General features: G+C 38.6%; 1 protein-coding gene across 2 annotated transcripts in view; it reads right to left on the bottom strand.

Moving 5' to 3' along the window:
* Positions 1-19,386, bottom strand: part of CEP192 (centrosomal protein 192) — a 214,678-nt gene that overhangs the window by 12,030 nt on the left and 183,262 nt on the right. For both annotated transcript variants that reach the window (XM_064294755.1, XM_064294756.1), the window contains one exon: positions 18,994-19,052. In XM_064294755.1, coding sequence (XP_064150825.1) covers positions 18,994-19,052 — 59 coding nt within the window. The remainder of the gene's footprint in view (positions 1-18,993; positions 19,053-19,386) is intronic.

Raw genomic sequence — 19,386 nt, 5'->3', positions numbered from 1 at the left:
GTCCATTAGTCCTTTGGACTAATCTTTCCCTTGTGTTTTTGGTTTTCTTCATTCTTCCTTGCTCCAGATGGGGTGGGAACAGTGGAGTATCTTAGATGGCTGCTTATAAGCTTTTAAGACCCCAGTAGGATGCGCAACATTTTCTTCATAAACTATGTTATGCCAGTTGAGCTAGATGTTCCCCGAGACCATGGTCCCCAGCCCTCAGCTCAGTAATTCAGTCCCTCGGGGAGTCTGGATGTGTCTATGAAGCTTGTATGACCTTGCCTTGGTCCAGCTGTGATGAAGATCCCATTATTAACAAATTTCAATATGGAATACAGAATTGTTCTACATTCAACTAAGAAAGTGTTTTAAAAAACGTGATGGACGTATATTGTCTGCTTTAGATTTACTTTGAATGAACCAGAATGCAGTTTGGAAAGAACCGTGAAATGTAATATAGCTACAGAACACTGCCAGCAAGATGAGCATATCTAAAATAGTATCCTGTAGTATTATTAAGGACCACTCTTCTCTCTCTCTCTCACCAACCCCTACCACCATACAAAAGGAAAAGGTAATAGTAACAAGTATTTTGAAGCCAACAGAGAGATCTAGTTCAAAACCTGAGCCAGAGACTAAGTTTATAGCAAAGGAACATAAGAGCTAAAATGCATTAACAGAGCAAAAAGCAGTTGTAGACATGCACCTTTCCCACTTCATTCCCTGCATGCCTCCCGTTTATATTTAAAGTGCTTAGCAGAACTTACAAATTATATAAACCATAATTTTTCTTTCTCCCTTTTTTTTAACTTAAATGAATATTTTCTACAGGAAAAAGCCAGCACATCAGCACATTCAAGGTTCCATCACTATGGACAGAGAAGTAACCACAGCTCAGTGGTCATGTCCCACCCAATGCATGAAGCCATGAGTGAGGCCCAGCAGCACACACCCCAGGGAAACAGCAGGCACCAAGCAAGAGGCTAAGTGGAATAATGAATCTTTTCAAAAAGATATGAGAAAAAAATGTTAAGCAGAACCCAAAAAAGAATCTTAAATAAAAAATAACTGCATGAAACAACTGACAGTTATTTTTCCCTGTTACCTTATTTATAATCTCTCAACTTTCAAAGGGTTCCATATCCCCAACATACGCTGTCTGTAACCCTCTGTGCTCACGCACCTCTGCGCTGGGCAAACCCTGTCACTTCAGGAGGTGGCGGGGGGCTCTTCTGCCCGCTTACACTGCAGTCAGTTTATACCCCAAGTCATGTGCTCTTTCAGTGAGAACGCTTGCTGGTGCAGACGTTCCTGGCCTTACAATAGCCTTGGAAGAAAGTGCACGTTTGTAAAGCAACTACCCTTTTGTGTCCTACAGACAACCAAAGTCACATTACAGCTCTGTAAACGCACAGTCAGAGGTGTCAGAGCACATAGTGACCTAACAAATGAAAACATGATCCATGAAATGCCAGACTTGTTTTCAAGACTCTAGGAACCAGGGTTTGTTCCACTTGCCAAAGCCAGCTCACCGCTGCTCTCAACCAGCCATTACATCTTACAAGCCCTTGTCCAAAGTCAGTGTCCCATATTTAGGACGAACACAAATTCACAATACCTACTTCAGTTTTGTGGTGAAGATTCTCAACTCAGTTTAGCATATTTTTGTTTCTTCTCCAAGGTTGAGAGAAGTTGTTCACTATAAAACCAAAACCAAACTTGTTGCCGTTGAGCTGATTCTGACTCATAGCAACTCTACAAGAAAGAGTACAACTGCCCACACGGTTTCCAAGGAGCCACTGGTGGACTGGAACTGCTGACCTTTTGGTTAGCAGCCGAATGCTTAATCACTGGGTCACCAGGGCTCCATTCATTACAAAGAAGCCGGCTTTTTGCTTTCGTTGATGTAAAATTCAAGCCTATATATGTCTGATGAGAGACAAGTTTTTTATGACTTGATTTGGTTAAACAGGTCTCTCAGTGAGTTCTCCACATGTGACTTTCTTATTGATGCTTCATCAAATTTAGATTGTAGAAACAAAAATCATCCAAATCAACTTTGCTGCTACTAAAGTTGCTACTAGAATTTGTAACATTACGTATTTATTCTGTAACAATATATAATATATATATATATGATGATAGTTACTACGGAGGAATACTTTCTGGAAACTCATGTGACCAGATTAAAGTATCTGCCACAAACAAAGCATAAGGTTATCTCATTTAAAATTATCTTCAAACAATAAAAGATTTCGAAAGTTATATGTTCTAAGAGTACAGGGCAAACAGATCTTGCGATGCTATTTTAAATGTTAGCTTATGCAAACTGTCCAAATTTTTCTCGTTTAAAAAACACTTTCTCATGTTTCCAAATGCTTTTAGATGTTACTACCAGGCTGCACAGAAAAGTAGTACTCTGGTTTATGAGAGTTTAAAAATTTTTAGCACTGGGTTGGCAAGTCAACAAGCTTAGCTCTATACAAATGTCTACTTTTAAATGGCTAATAATGAACATATTTTATGTTTCAAAACTCGATTTTAGAAAACAAGCTGAAGCCAAACAAAACGCCATCTCATTTAAAACAAGACGTCTTTAATATTGACAAATTTTTTTTTTTAAACAACTATTAAATCCAGGTAGGTCTGCCAAGAAAAATATTACTATCTTGTTTAAAAATAAAGGTGATGAAAAATAAAGATGGTTAATATAAAAATATTTTGACATTTTAATTGCCAAAATTATATTTCAATTTAGATAATGCTAATATTTAATTTAAAATACCTCAAATGATAACTGCACAACAGGAGGATCCACCACCCAAAACGCTCCTCACACTGTGTCCACTCAACTGCCCTTGCTCCTACGCTGCCTGTTAGAAACTGACTGTTTTAACACCACTGCGGTGGAACAAGCTTAGGGTTTTTAAGGAAAGGGTCAACAAGTAGCTGATTCGGCTTACAAATCGGAGCTGAAATAGAATTTTTAAACAATCTGTGAAAACAAATTAAGCAAAGAATATAACACTAAGAGAGAACACGGAAGCACAATGTATTTCGTGATGAGAGGTGAGAAAGTTTTTAATAAGGCAAGTTTTGACTGCCTTATTCTCTAACCACAAAATGGGAAACTGGTATATAAAGCTCACACGATTTAACATGAAATTTAACCAGCTATTTTAAATAATGATTCTTTACCAAAACTATAGATAAGTTATATGTAAACATTGTTTAGAAAGTTGGTACTAGGCTCTTCAAGATAATTCAAAAAAATGATCTGTAAGCTTTTTTTTTTTTTAATAACACTTTATTATGATTTGAAGCCCTGGTGGCACAGTGGTTAAAAGCTTGGCTGCGGACCACAAGATCGGCAGTTGGAATCCACCAGCTGCTCCTTGGAAACTGTATGGGGCAGTTTTACTCTGTCCTATAGGGTCGCTATGAGTCGGAATCGACTCTACAGCAACAGGCAATGGTTTTTTTATTATGATTTTGGTGAAAGATTACAGAGCAAGTTAGTTTCCCATTCAACGATTTCTATACAGCTTGTTTTGTGACATTGGTTGCAATCTCCTCAATGTGCCAGCACTCTTCCCGCTTCCACCCTGGGCTCCCTGTTTCCATTCGCTCATCTTTCCTGCCCCTGCCTGCCTTCTAAACTTTGCCTTTGGTCTCATAGAGTTGATTGTTCTGAGATGCACATTCCTCCTGGGTGTCATTATTCACTTTATAGACCTGTCTATTGTTTGGCTATGATGTGATCTCTGGGAGTGGGTTCAGGGTGTCTCCGGCCCACGGTCTTGTGGGTTCCACCAGGCTCTATCAGATTGGCAAGTTATGTCTTATTTACGAATTTGAATTTTGTTCTACATTTTTCTCCCACTCTATCCAGGATCTACTATTGTGATCCCGGTCAGAGCTGTCAGTAATGGTAGCCAGGCACCATCTAGATCTTACGGTCTCAGGCTAGTGGAGGCTGTCGTTCATGTGGTCCATTAGTTCTTTGGACTAATTGTTTCCTTGAGTCTTTGGTTTTCTTCACTTTCCTTTGGTCCAAATGAGAGAAGACCAATTACTGTATCTTAGATGGCCACTCGCGAGCTTTTAAGACTCCATCAAGGTAGAATGTGGCACATTGTCTTTATGGGCTATGTTATGCCAATTTTCCTTGATGACTCTAGAGGCTACGGTCCTAAGTCCTCAAGTTTAGTGATTCAATCCCGCGAAGTGTTTAGTTATGGCTGAGAAGTTACCGTTAATGTTTGCAGTGCATATGTATGTAGAAATGTCTACTGCCAAACTTACCTATACTCCCCTACACCATCCCACACCTGTTCGGCATACATCTCTACCTATGGATTCACTCAAAAATTATTTCTTTTGTTGCAGGAATGTATTAGTATGTACCGTTGTTGCCTATCACTCTCGCGTACCTCTCAGTGTCTTCCTTTGCCTGCCGTTTTCTGCTGACTTCCCCCATACTGTTTAGTGTCTTTCCTTTCACCAAAGTTAATATATGTCTACTATTTAGTTAGTGATTTTCCTTCCCTCCCCCTCCCATCCCTGGTAACAATGAAAGAATGCTTTTGTGTGTAAATGTTTTCTTGACTTTTTATAATAGTAGTCTCATACAATATTTGTCCTTTTGTGACTGACTTATTTCACTCAGCGTAATGTCCTCTAGGTTCATCCATGTTGTGAGATGTTTCACAGATGCATCATCATTTTTAACATTGTGCAGTATTCTATTGTGTATGTTCCACAGTCATCCATTCATTCATTGATGGACACATAGGTTGTTTCCCTCTCTTTGCTATTGTGAATAATGCTGCAGTGAAGAAGGGTGTGCATATGTGTATTTGCATCACAGCCCTTATTTCTCTAGGAGTGGGACTGCTAGATCATATGGTATTTCTATTTCTAGCGTTTTAAGGAGGTACCATACCATTTTCCACAGTGGTTGTACCATTTTATATTCCCACCAGCAGTGCATGAGAATTCCAATCTCCCCACAACCTTACCAGCCTTTGTTGTTTTCTTTTTTTTTTTGATCAGTGCCATTATTGCTGGCGTGAGATGGTATCTCATTGTAGTTTTCATTTGCATCTCTTTAATGGTCCATGTCTTCGGGGGTATCTCTTCATGTATTTGTTGGACATCTGAATGTCTTCTTTGGTGAAGTGTCTGTTTATGTCCTCTGTCCATTTTTTAATTGGATTGTCTTTTTGTTGTTGAGGGGTTGACGTTTTCTATAAATTTTAGAGATTACTCCCTTATCAGATATAGTGTTGCCAAAAAAGGTTTTTTTCCCCAGCCTGCAGGTTCTCTTCTTAGTCTTTTGGAGAAGTCGTTTGATGTGCGTAAGTATTTAATTTCTAGGAGCTCCCAGTTGTCTAATTTATCTTCTTCTGTTTGTATATTTTTAGTTATGTTTAATAGTCTATTTATGCCCTAAATTAGGGCCCCTAGGTTTGCCCCTATTCTTTCTTCCATGATCTTTATAGCTTTAGGTTTTACATTTAGGTCTTTGTTCCATTTTGAGTTAGTTTTTGTGTACAGTGTGAGGCATGGATTGTTTCAATTTTTCTGCAAACGGATATCCAGTTCTGCCAGAACCATTAGTTAAAGAGACTATCTCTTCACCATTTAATAGATTTCAATCCTTTGTCAAAGATGAACTTTCCGTAAGCGGATGGCTTTACTTCTGGGTTCTCAACTGTGTTTCATTGTTCTGTGCATCTGTTGTACTAGTACCAGGCTTTTTTTGACTACTATGGCCGTAAAGTAGGTTCTGAGATCAGGAAGTATGAGGCCTCCTACTATGCTCTCATTCTTCAGTAATGCTTTGTTTATTTGGGGTCTCTTTCCTTTCCATAGGAAACCCTTGTGGAGTAGTGGTTAAGAGCTATGGCTGATAACCCCAAAAGGTCGGCAGTTCAAATCCACCGTGTGCTCCTTGAAAACCCTATAGGGCAGTTCTTCTTTGTCCAATAGGGTCACTATGAGTTGGAATCGGCACAACAGCAACGGGTTTAGTTTGGTCTTTTGTTTCCTTCCCATATAAACTTGGTGATTAGTATTTCCATATCATTAAAGAATGCTGATGGAATTTGGATCAGGGCTGTGTTGTATCTATAGGTTGCTTTGGATAGTATTGACAATTTTACAATGTTAAGTCTTCCTGCCCATGAGCATGATTATGTTTTCCCATTTACGTAGGTCTCTCTTGGTTTCCTGCAGTAGTGTTTTACAGTTTTCTTTATATAAGTCCTTTATATCCTTGATTAGATTTATTCCTAAGCATTTTATCTTTGGGAGTCGGGGGGCTACTGTAAATGGTGTTATTCTCCTGACTTCATTTTTGGAGTTCTCTTTGTTGGTATATAGGAATCCAACTGGTTTTTGTGTGTTGATCTTATACCCTGCCATTCTGCTGAATCCTATTAGTTCCAGTAGCTTTCTTGTAGAAATCTCTGGGACTTTCTATGTATAGGATCATATCAACTACAAACAGAGATAATATTACTTTATCCATACCAATTGGTATTATTTCAATGTTTCTAAGTTTAATGAGTCTTGCTTTGTGGCCACCATACGGTCTGTTCTGGAGAATGTGCACTATGCTGTTGTTGGGTGGAGTGTTCTGCATATGTCCATGGGGTCAAGCTGGTTGAATATATCTTGTTGAGTTTCTTTCTAGTTGTTCCGTCTTTCTTTGATAGTAGTATATAAAAGTCTGCTATGATCATGGAGTTGTCTATTTCTCTTTTCAACAGTCTTAGAGCTTGAAGTGTTTGGGCACTCGTTCGTTGGGTGTGTAAATATTTACTGTGGTTCTTCTTGGTGGATTGATCCTTTAATCATTATATAATGTCTTCCTTGTCTCTTATGATGGCTTTTGCCTTGAAATCTATTTTATCAGAGATTAATATTGCCACTCCTGCTCTTTTTTGGTTACTACTTGCTAGATACATTGTTTTCCATCCTTTGATTTTTAGCTTATTTTTCTCTTTGTGTCTGAGGTGTGTCTCTTGTAACCAAAAAACAAAAAAAAAAAAAGTTTTTTTTTTTTTTTTTTGTAAGCAACATATTAATGGGTCACGTTTATTTTTTAATCCAGTCTGCCATTCTCTGTCTCTTAACTGGTACATTTAATCTATTTATATTCAGTGCAATTATTGATAGGTATGAATTCACCACTGTCATTTTGTTGTGCTTTCTTTGTGGTGCTGACAATTTGTTTGTTCCATATACTTTTCTGTAGTTTCTTTTTTGTTTCTGAATTGTCTTATCATTTTTTTCAATGTTGTTGATTTTCTGTTTAATCAGTCTTGATGATTTTTTTTTATTGTGGAGGTTTATTAATTTTTTGAGTTTTTTTAAAATGAATTTTTATTGTGATTTAAGTGAAAGTTTACATTATCAAGTCAGACTCTCATACAAAAATTTATATACACCTTGCTATACACTCCTAATCGGTCTCCCCATAATGACACAGCACACTCCTTCCCTTCACTCTCTCTCCTCACGTCCATTAGGGCAGCTTCTGGCCCCCTCTGCCCTCTCATCTCCCCTCCAGACAGGAGATAACAACAGAGTCTCATGTGTCTACTTGATCCAAGAAGCCCGAACTTCACCAGTATCATTTTCCATCCCATGTTCCAGTCTGATCCATGTCTGAAGAGAAAGCCCCAGGAAAGTTTCCTGTCTTGGGCTAACAGAAGGTCAGGGGATCATGACCTCTGGGGTCCTTCTAATCCCAGTCTGACCATTAAGTCTGGTCTTTTTATGAGAATTTGGGGTCTGCATCCCACCGCTCTCCTGCTCCCTCGGGGGTTCTCTGTTGTGTTCCCTGTCAGGGCAGTCATTGGTTGTGGTCGGGCACCATCCAGTTCTTCTGATCTCAGGCTGATGTAGTCTGTGGTTTATGTGGTCCTTTCTGTTTCCTAGGCTCCTAGTTACCTTGTGTCTTTGGTGCTCTTCATTCTACTTTGGTCCAGGTGGGTTGAGACCAATTGATGCATCTCAGATGGCCGTTTGCTAGTGTTTAACACCCAGATGCCACTCTTCAAAGTAGGATGCAGAATGTTTTCTTAATAGATTTTATTATGCCCATTGACTTAGATGTCCCCTGAAGCCATGATCCCCAAACTCCCGACCCTGCTTCACTGGCCTTCAAAGTATTCAGTTTATTCAGGAAACTTTCTTTGCTTTTGTTTTAGTCCAATTGTGCTGACCTCTCTTATATTGTGTACTGTCTTTCCCTTCACATAAAATAAAACTTATCTACTATCTAATTAGTGAATACCCCCTCCCTCCTTGCTCCCTCTCATAACCATCAAAGAATATTTTCTTTTCTGCTTAAACTATTTCTCCAGTTCGTAAAATAGTGGTCTTATACAATATGTGTCCTTTTGCAACTAATTTCACTCAACATAATGTCCTTCACATTTCTCCATGTAATGAAATGTTTCACGGATTCTACATTGTTATCGATGCACAGTATTCCATTGTGTGAATATACCATAATTTATTTATCCATTCATACACTGATAGACACCTTGGCTGGTTCCAATCTTTTGCTATTGTAAACAGTGCTGCAGTGAACATGGGTGTGCGTGTATCTGTTCGTGTAAAGGGTCTTATTTCTTTAGGATATATTCCAAGGGGTGGGATTGCTGGATCATATGGTAGTTCTACTCTTTTAAGGGAGCGCAAAATCCATTTCCAAAGTGGCTATACCATTTAACATTCCCACCACCAGTGTGTAACTATTCCAGTCTCTCCACAGCCTCTCCAACATTTGTTATTTTGTGTTTTTTGGATTAATGTCAGCCTTGTTGGAGTGAGAGGGAATCTCATTATAGTTTTGATTTGCATTTGTCTAATGGCTAATGATCAAGAGTATATCCTCATGTATCTGCTACCAGCCTGAATGTCTTCTTCGCCCATTTTTTAATTGGGTTATTTGTATTTCTGTAGTTGAGGTTTTGCAGTGTCATGTAGATTTTAGAGATCAGGCACTGATAGGAAATGTCATAGATAAAAACTTTTTCCTAGTCTGTAGGTAGTCTTTTTACCCTTTTGGTGAAGTCTTTGGATGAGCATAGGTGTTTGATTTTTAGAAGCTCCCAGTTATCTAGTTTCTCTTCCGCGTTTTTAGTAATATTCTGTATACTGTTTACGCCATGCGTTAGGGCTCCTACCATTGTCCTTATTTTTTCGTCCATGATCTTTACTGTTTTAGATTTTATATTTAGGTCTTTGATCCATTTTGAGTTGGTTTTTGTGCACGGTGTGAGGTATGGGTCCTGTTTCATTTTTTTGCAGATGGATATCCAGTTCTGCCAGTGCAATTTGTTAAAAAGGCTGTCTTTTTCCCCAATTAACTGACATTGGCCCTTTTCAAATATCAGCTGTTCATATGTGGATGGATTTATGTCTGGATTCTCAATTCTGTTCCATTGGTCTATGTATCTGTTGTTGTACCAGCATCAGGCTATTTTGACTACTGTGGTGGTATAATAGGTTCTAAAATCAGGTAGAACGAGGCCTCCCACTTTTTTCTTTATTTTTCAGTAATGCTTTACTTATCTGGGGTCTCTTGCCCTTCCATATGAAGTTGGTGATTTGTTTCTCCATCTCATTAAAAAATGTCATTGGTATTTGGATCGGAATTGCATTATATCTATAGATCACTTTTGGTAGAATAGACATTTTTACAATGTTGTCTTTCTATCCATGAGCAAAGTATGTTTTTCCACTTATGTAGGTCTCTTTTGGTTTCTTGCAGTAGTGTCTTGTAGCTTTCTTTGTATAGGTTTTTTACATCTCTGGTAAGATTTATTCCTAAGTATTTTATATTTTGGGGGCTACTGTAAATGGTATTGATTTGTTGATTTCCTCCTCGATGTTCTTTTTGTTGGTGTAGAGGAATCCAACTGATTTTTGTATGTTTATCCTGTATCCTGATTCTATGCTAAACTCTTCTATTAGTTCCAGCAGTTTTCTTTAGGATTCCTTAGGGTTTTCTGTGTATAAGATCACGTCATCTGTAAACAGAGATACTTTTACTTCTTCCTTACCAATCTGGATGCCCTTTCTTTCTTTATCTAGCTTTAATTGTTCTGGCTAGTGCCTCCATCAGAATGTTGAATATGAGCGGTGATAAAGGGCATCTTTGTCTGGTTCCCAATCTCAAAAGGAATCTTTTCAGATTCTCTACATGTAGGATGATGTTGGCTATTGGCTTTGTATAAATTCCCTTTATTATGTGGAGGAATTTTCCTTCTATTCCTATTTTGCTGAGCCTTTTTCTCATGAATGGGTGTTGAACTTTGTCAAATGCCTTTCCTGTATCAACTGATAAAATCATGTGGTTCTTGTCTTTTATTTATAGGATGGATTACATTGTTTTTCTAAAGTTGAACCATCCCCGCATACCTGTCATGAATAACACTTGGTCATGGTGAATTATTTTTTTGTTGAGGATTTTTATACGTAGGCTCATGAGGGCTACAGGTCTGTAATTTTCTTTTTTTGTGGTGTCTTCACCTGGTTTTGGTATCAGGGATATGCTGGCTTCATTGAATGAGTTTGGGAGTATTTCGTCCTTATCTATGCTCTGAATATACCTTTATTAATAGCGGTGTTAACTCTTCTCTGAAAGTTTGGTAGAACTCTGCACTGAAGCCGTCTGGGCCAGGGTTTTTGGGGGGAATTTTTAAATTACCTTTTCAATCTCTTCTTTTGTTACGGGTCTATTTATTTGTTCTTTCTCTGTTTGTGTTACTTTAGGTAGGCAGTGTGTTTTTAGGAATTCATCCATTTCTTCTACGTTTTCAAATTTGTTAGAGTACAATTTTTCATAGTAATCTGATATGATTCTTTTAATTTCAGTTGGGTCTGTTGTGATAAAGCCCATCTCATCTCTTATTCGGGTTATTTGCTTTCTCTCCTTTTTTTTTTTTTTTTTTTTTGCTCATCTCATTTCTTATTTGGGTTATTTGCTTCTTTCCTGTTTATCTTTTGTCAGTTTGGCCAATGGTTTATCAATTTCGTTGATTTTTTCCAAAGAACCAGCTTTTGGTCTTCTTTACTCTTTCAACTGTGTTCCCGTTCTCTAACTCATTTAAGTCTGCTCTAATTTTTATTATTTGCTTTCTTCTGGTGCCTCAGGGCTTCTTTTGTCGCTCTATATTTGTTGAAGTTGTACACATACTTCTTTGATTTTGGCCCTTTCTTCTTTTTGGATGTGTGCATTTATTGATATAAATTGACCTCTGAGGACTGCACTGACTGTGTCCCAAGGGTTCTGATAGGAAGTGTTTTCATTCACATTGGATTCTATGAATCTCCTTATTCCATCCCTTAATGTCTTTTATAATGCAGTCTTTTTTGAGCAGGGTACTGTTCAGTTTCCAAGTGTTTGATTTCTTTTCCCTGCTTCTTCTGTTATTGATTTCTACTTTTATGGCCTTATGGTCAGAGAAGATGCTTTGTAATATTCTCAAAGTTTTGGATTCTGCAAAGGCTTGCTTTATGACCTAATATGTGGTCTATTCTAGAGAATATTCCATATGCATTAGAAAAGAAAGTAGACTTTGCAGCTGTTGGATGGAGTGTTCTGTGTACGTCTATGAGGTCACATTGGCAGATTGTGGCATTTAGCTCTTCTGTGTCTTTATGGAGCTTCTTATTGGATGTCCTGTCCTTCACCGAACGTGGTGTGTTGAAGTCTCCTACTATAATTGTGGAGCTGTCCAGCTCACTTTTCAATGCTGTTAGCGTTTGTTTTATGTATCTTGCAGCCCTGTCACTGGGTGTATAAATATTTAATATAGTCATATTATGGTAAATTATCCCTTTAATCACTACATAGTGTCCTTCCTTATCCCTTGTGGTGGATTTATCTTTAAAGTCTCTTTTGTCAGAAATTAATATTGCCACTCCTATTCTTTTTTGATTGTTGTTTGCTTGATATATATTTTTTCCCATCCTTTGAGTTCTTGTTTGTTTGTGTCTCTAAGTCTAAGGTGTGTCTCTTGCGGGCAGCACGTAGTTGGATCATGTATTTTTATCCATTCTGCAACTCTCTCTTTATTGGTGCATTTAGTCCATTTATATTCAGCATAATTATGGATAGGTATGAGTCTATGAGTCTAGTGCTGTCATTTTGATGCCTTTGTGTGTTGTTGACAGTTTCATTTCTCTACTTATTTTTTGTGCTGAGAAGTTTTTCTTTGTAAATTGTGTGTTCCTCTTTTTCATTGTAGTTGAATTTGTCTTTGCTGAGTCTTTATGTTTATCTTGGTTTTTATTTTGAAGTGTCGGATTGTTAGTCTTCTTTGTGGTTACCTTAATATCTAACCCTATTTTTCTAAGTATAAACCTAACTTGTGTCTCCCTACATCGCCGTGATTTCCTCTCCATATGGAAAATCTATGCATACTTTATTTAGTTCCTCTTTATTAATTATTGTCGTCTTTTACATGATAACATCCCTGATTCCCTGTTTTGAGCGTTTTGTTTGTTTGTTTTATCTTATTTTATTTTTGTGATTTCCCGGTCTGAGCTGATATCTGGATGCTCTGTTCTGTATCCTAGTGTTGTGTTGATATCTGATACTATATATTTTCTAACCAGAGAATTCCACTTAGTATTTCTTGTAGTTTTGGTTTGGTTTTTGCAAATTTCCTAAACTTTTTATCTGTAAATGACCTAATTTCACCTTCATATCTGAAAGAGTTTTGCTGGATGTATGATTCTTGGCTGGCAATTTTTTTCCTTTAATGCTGTACATATGTCATCCCATTGCCTCCTTGCCTGTATGGTTTCTGCCGAGTAGTCCGAGCTTATTTCCTTTGTAGGTGACTTTTCGCTTACCCCTGGGTGCTCTTAAAATTTTCTCTTTATCTTTGGTTTTGGCAAGTTTAATAATATGTCTTGGTGACTTTCTTTTGGGATCTACCTTGTATGGGGTTCAGTAAGCATCCTGCATAGATATCCTTTCAGCTATCACGATGTTGGGGAAGTTTTGTGCCAGCAAGTCTTCAACGATTCCCTCTGTATTTTCTATTATCCTTCCCTATTCCCGTATTCCAATCACTCACAAGTTATTCTTCTTGATAGAGTCCCACATGATTCTTAGGGTTTCTTCACTTTTTTTTTTAATTCTTTTATCTGATTTTTCTTCAAATATATTGCTGCCAAGCGCCTTATCCTCCATCTCCCCAATTCTGGATTCCATTTCCTGAATTCTGTTCCTCTGACTTCCTACTGAGTTGTCTAATTCTTTACTTTTATTGTTAATCTTTGAATTTCTGAATGCTGTCTATGGATTCTTGCAGCTTCTTAAATTTTTCATTATGCACTTGAATAATCTTTTTAATTTTTTCAGCTGCTTTATCTGTGTTTCTCGGCTTTTTCTGTATATTGATTGGGCTCATTCCTGTTGTCTTGAAGCATTCTGTATATTAATCTTTTGTATTCTGCATCTGGCAATTCCAGGAATATATCTTCATCTGGGAGAGTCCTTGATTTTCTGTTTTGGAAGTTTGTTGAAGCAATCATGGTCTGCTTATGTGATTTAATATTGACTGCTGTCTTCGAGCCATCTATATAATATTGTAATAATTTATTTTATGTTTGCTCACTGTGTCCCATCTTCTCACTTTGTTTTGTTTCAATATACCCAAATAGGCTACTAGAGTGCTCTAACTTGATTACTGGAGCCTTTGAAACACTAATGTCCTGTTACCAGATGGTTAGAGCTGTTATCAGGTATATGAGCTTACGAGTCCATTCACTATTCTTGTATAGATTCAGCTCAGGTGTCCTGATAGTCGGTCACCTAGTGTGTGGTGTAGGCTCTCACCTACTATCTTAGACGCATAGTGGTGATGGTTGTATGCGCTGGTTCCTGGTAATGGCAGGGGGTCACAGTCTGAGGAGGGCAGGGTGCTGACAGCCTTCCCCCAATTGTCAGTGAGGAAGGAGCTTCTGTGTTCTCTAGAGTGCTCTGGTGGGTGGGTTCTGTAGCTGTACCTTAGGCACCCAGTGCTCATACCTGTAAGGACTGGTAGGCAACACTATCCTTTCACAGGCAGCTAGGTGGCGTGGATGGACCCTCAGCCCTCAGGTCCCTGCTGTGGGTAGGTGAGGGCTCTGTTTACTAGGCAGAGTGTTATCAGACCTCCAAAATCTGCCTCTCCACCGTACATCTGGAACAATTACACTCAGACCTCTAACAGATTTGCTCTTGCATTAAAACAGCCTTCTGGTTCCATGTAGGGGTAAAAGCCAAAGTCTGTGGATTGCTTATGCCTGGACTGGAGCCGCTTCTGCTCTAAGCTTCCAGTTTAGGGGAGTCAGGAAAGCATTTTTCCCTGTTTGTTAATTTGTTCCTTCTCCCAGGCCAGTAGAATGGGTCAGAGAGGTCACAGGCCCAGGGAATTCAACTGCTAAGGAATCTGGCTGGGGTAGAGGCGGGGAGGATCAGATATTTAGGAGAGAATACTTTCAGAAGAAGGGACTATTAGATCTGCACAGTAAGTTAGACAAAATCACTTGTGTCGAGAGCGCTGTTTCATCTGATTCCAAAGGTGCGTGTACCATGTATGCACTGGCTGGGTCCCCGCCCAGATTGCCCCAGGGAGTCAGAGCTGGGTCCTGTGCTTGTCTTCTGTAGCTGAAAGAGCTTTGTTCTAAACCCCACAGCCAGACCATGGCCATCACACCAGGGGGTCGGGGTGCCAGCACTTCACTTGCCTTTTTTCACTGAAGCAGCTGCTTCCTAACTCCGTGGCTAAGCCCCACTGTAGACACGCCACAGGGTCAGGGGTGTGCCACTTTGCTTGTCTTCTTTTACTGAATCTGCCATGTTTCAGGAAACTACCATCAGCCCCACCACATTCGCACTAAAGAATGGCGCCAAGGAATCAGAGCTGAAGTGCACTGCAAGCTCGACAACTTGTTGCTGCTTCTGCCCTGTCTCTCGCTCCCTGTCACTCAGATCGATTCCTTAGTTCTGCGTTTGATGCTCAGTGTTTGTAGATCGTCATATATGTAATTGATTCACTTGTTTTTTCGGGTCTGTGGCTCAAGAGGGTTCAGCGGAAGCTTCTGACTAGTTAGCCATCTCGGCCCTGCCTCAGGTTTATTAATTTTTTTGAGGTTACCGTGAAATTTACTTTTATGTTCCTAAGTTTAAAACAGTCTGTTGTATTTTGGTACCACCCTGACTTCCTCTCCATGTGAAAGTTCTGTGACTACACCATTAATTCCCCCTTTTTGTTTTGAAGTTGTTGTAGCTTACAGATTGACACCTCTGGTTTCCTGTTTTCAGTCTTGTAGCTTTCTTTTATTTTTGATAATTCTTTATCTGGGCTGGTATCTGCATGGTGTTGTCTTGTATCTTAATCTCAGGTGGTTGTCTCATGTTGCAGGCTTTCTGTCCAAAGGACTCCCTCTAGTATTTCTTATAAGGTTAATCTAGTTTTTACAAATTCCCTTAATTTCTGTTTATCTGGAAATGTCCTAGTTTTGCTATTATAACTGAGAGACAATTTTGCTGGATATGTAACTCTTGGTTGGCATTTTTTTTTTCTTTCAGGGTTTATATATGTCAATCCATCACCTTCTTGCCTGCGCAGTCTTTGCTGAAAAGTCAAAGTTTAGGCTTACTGGTTCCCTTTTGTCAGTAACATTTATTTTTTCAAAGCAACCCTTGGGATTGTCTTTGGTTTTGGCAAGTTTGATTATCTCTTGGTGATTTTCTTTTGGGGTCTATCCTATATGGGGTTCGTTGGGCTTTTTGAATAGATATCTTCTTGTCTTTCATGACATAAGGGAAGTTTTCTTCCAGCAAATGTTCAAAAATTCTTTTATTTTTGGCTCCTGCCATTCTGTAATTCCAATTATGTGTAAATTATTCCTCTTCATAGTGTCCCACGTAACTCTTAGATTTTCTTCATTTTTTTTTATTGTACCTCAAAGAAATTACTATCAAGGGAATTGCCCTCTATTTTGCTAATTCTTTCTTCCATTGACTCAATTCTATTCCCTTCAATTGAGCTACCTATTTCTGATATTTTATTGTTAATCTTCTGGATTTCTAGTTACTGGTTTTGTATGGTTTCTAATTGTCTATTTACTTTGTCATTTTGCTCTTATACTGCTCTCCTGAATTCTCCTAGGGTTTGTCTGTTGTCCCTGATCTCTTTCTTAATATCCTTGAGGGCCCTATATATAACTGAATACATATATATAATTGAATTCCTTACTGGGTAGTCCCAGTACCATATCTTCCTCTGAAAGACTCTCTACCCCTTTATTTTAGTCACGTGCTTGAGCTATCTTTCCCTGTTTCTTTATACGGTTTCATATTGTCTGCTGTCTCCATGGCATCGAGGTGTTATTTATCCATGTTTGTTTTGTTTTGATATATTCATGTGGGCACGTTGGACGTGCTTTGTTTACTGCCTGCCTAGCGGCATGAGAGCGTTCACCACCTGCCCCCATGTCAGTGGGGCAGCATCTGGCAGGGAAAGCCCTTTTCACTGTCACTGCATATGTGAGTTGGCTGAGGGCATGGTAGGTGGGTGGGGGGAAATGAAGGAGTTCATACAAAGGTCCCTGGCAGTTGGGAAAGCAGGGATGGGGGTGTTCATGCCACTAATCACCAAGAGGTGGGGGAGACGGGAAGTGTACTCCTATGGTTGTTGGACAAGGGTGCCTGGGCACTTTCCGTTGGGTACAGCCAGTAATTGGTACCTGGCCTCAATCAAATGTAAGAAGGAAGGGCTGCCCAGAGTCCATTTAAGTGGAGGACCTCCCACTGACACTCTATGGATATATCACCCCATGTACACCATCTGCCCTGCTGATCAGGTATCACCCCTGGTAAGTTGTCTTGACTCTGGATCCTGGCTTCCTCTCTGCTCTGTGTATGCCGGGATCCCTAAAGTTCTTGCCTCCTTCCTGGTGGCTCCTCTCCTTCTGTAAGATTTCTTGAAACTTTTCTTGGCTTTTTTCTTTTAAAAATCAGTTTTTAAAAATGAAAGGTCCTTGAACTAAGAATCTAGTCTTTGCAGGGGTTGTGACAGATATATGCTAGTTTACACAAAAGCACCCCATTGGTTCACTTCGTTTTTAAAGATATATACTTGCAGAAAGCTGGCAAGATTAGGGATCTGAAACTTGACAATAAATGGGGGACTGAATTAATACTGCAGTTATGATAAAATTTGAATTTAGGTAATAACAGTGTTCAGAAGGGACAATTTATATTCTGTATCTATTCATACTCAATTATGAAATACAGTTAGCACAAATGGGAAGTTTAAATAATCTATTTCTTAAAAACTTATTGCCACTGCAGTTGCGCAATTATACATTATATAATAGTAGTACCAAACTTACTTTTTTACAACGTAACATCACTAGTCTTAACTGGGACAAACCTACAATAGAGTATCTGGAGTGATCTACAGACCATGAGATAGGAGCTCAGCGCAGAGATGTTTTTTTAGGCTTGGGCTTTATCTCTTTGTGGCTGTCGAAGAGGTTAAATAAGAGAGCAAAGATATGAAATTGTGAAGTACTATCAAAATCTATGGAGTTAGCTTTGATGGAAGAAGTCCCTGGGTGGCACAAAGGGTTAAGTAATACTAGCCACACTGAAAGGTTGGTGGTTCAAACCCACCCAGGGGTACCTTGAAAGACAGGCCTGGCAATTTGCTTCCAAAAGGTCACAGCCTTGAAAACCCTATGGAACAGCTCTATTCTGCACACATGGGTCTGAACTGACTCCAAGGCAACTAACGACAACCACAAGCTTTGATGGATCCTACCAACTAAAGAAGGGGTTTATGAAAGACGAAGGAGTAGCTGCGCACTACTCCAACACTACAGTGACTCCTCACAACAACTCTCTGCTATCACTGGCATTATCATCTCCATTTTACAAATGAGGAAACTGAGGCTTAGAGAGACTACACTATTTACATGTATGATACAGTCATCGTCTCTGCCTTTAGGTCAGTCATCTAGGAGGCAAAGGAAGTGCTTAACTCTCAAGTATATAAATATATAACATGCCTTATAGAACACAATATGGGGAAGGGGTGGTAGGAGAGAGAAAAGAGTGAAAGAAAGGGTAACAGGTGAAGGTAATAGTCCTCCACCCAAGAAGTCTCTTCAACATCAGGAGGTATGTGTAAGCTTCTATAATACGGCACTACTGGTCTTAGTAACTCAGTAAAAGACAGTCTTAGATTGTTCGCTCTGGTCCAAGTTCTGAGAGAAGATAACACCACTTTGGAATAGTCTCCTGACAAGGAGAGATCTTACAACAATCAAATGGTCTAATTAAAGACTCAAAGATGAAGTTAAAATTATTCCTCAGTATTAAATCCTATAGGCTCCTACTATTCAGTTCTAGTAACAGTGAAAACCCAGCCTGAGATTTCAACCTAAACGTACATCCTATGAGAAAATCTTAGTAAAGAGGACAGGAGAATGAAGCTCTGATTAAAGAATACTACAGAGCATTTGAAGAATGACAACTGCAAAGTACCAAAGTACAAGTTTTCCCAATTAATCTGGGAAGGTTTTTGTTCCTTTTAGTAAATATTTAAATCCTTGAGTACCAGTGAAAATTAACATAAAGAAAAAATGATTCTAAAACTGAATCATAAAATAAATAGGGCTTTATATATTTATATGCCTGGCAAAATTCTGGATAATAAGAATCATAGGCTAAGTCCAAAACAATGTTAGAAGATTTGACTGCTACACGTTAAAGTCACTTGTAGATAATCAAGAAACATTTTCTCCAAAGGCTCCTTATCTGCCTTTCCCACTTATGAAGACACATGAGCTTAGTGTTCTTTAGTGTTGTTGATAAAGATGAGGGAGCTGCACTGAGGGAGGCCCCACAAGCCTTCTGTGGCCTGACAGCAAAGCCCTGTACTACTGAAAGAACATTTTTATTTAGGATAAACTCACCTCAAAGAATATTTTGAATGTTTTATGTAGAAAGGCTCTCTGGGACTTAAAAACTTCAGCTGGAATTTAATAAGAAACACTATCTTAGCATATATAAAATATACCATGCATTTATTAAAGATACGTTTAGCAAATTTAGGTATAGCCACAAAATGCGATAAAATAAATGCTCATGTGCTGAAGACAGACTTAAAAAAATTTTAATATGAATTTACTCTAGTTTTGACTAGAGTAAATGTTACACAGAAAAATGTGATGGTGCAAAAGTAACAAAACTAACAAAAGTTAAAAATTAAAACACAAAAACAAATGTTAATGATTTTCGATTTTCAAATAATCATGAACTCATGAGTTTCTTTTCAAATACAGTATTTAAGGCATTTTAAAAGTTAA

The sequence above is a fragment of the Loxodonta africana genome, chromosome 11, assembly GCF_030014295.1.
Source record: "Loxodonta africana isolate mLoxAfr1 chromosome 11, mLoxAfr1.hap2, whole genome shotgun sequence".
Classification (NCBI taxonomy): domain Eukaryota; kingdom Metazoa; phylum Chordata; class Mammalia; order Proboscidea; family Elephantidae; genus Loxodonta; species Loxodonta africana.
This window is presented reverse-complemented; position numbering and strand designations above follow the sequence as displayed.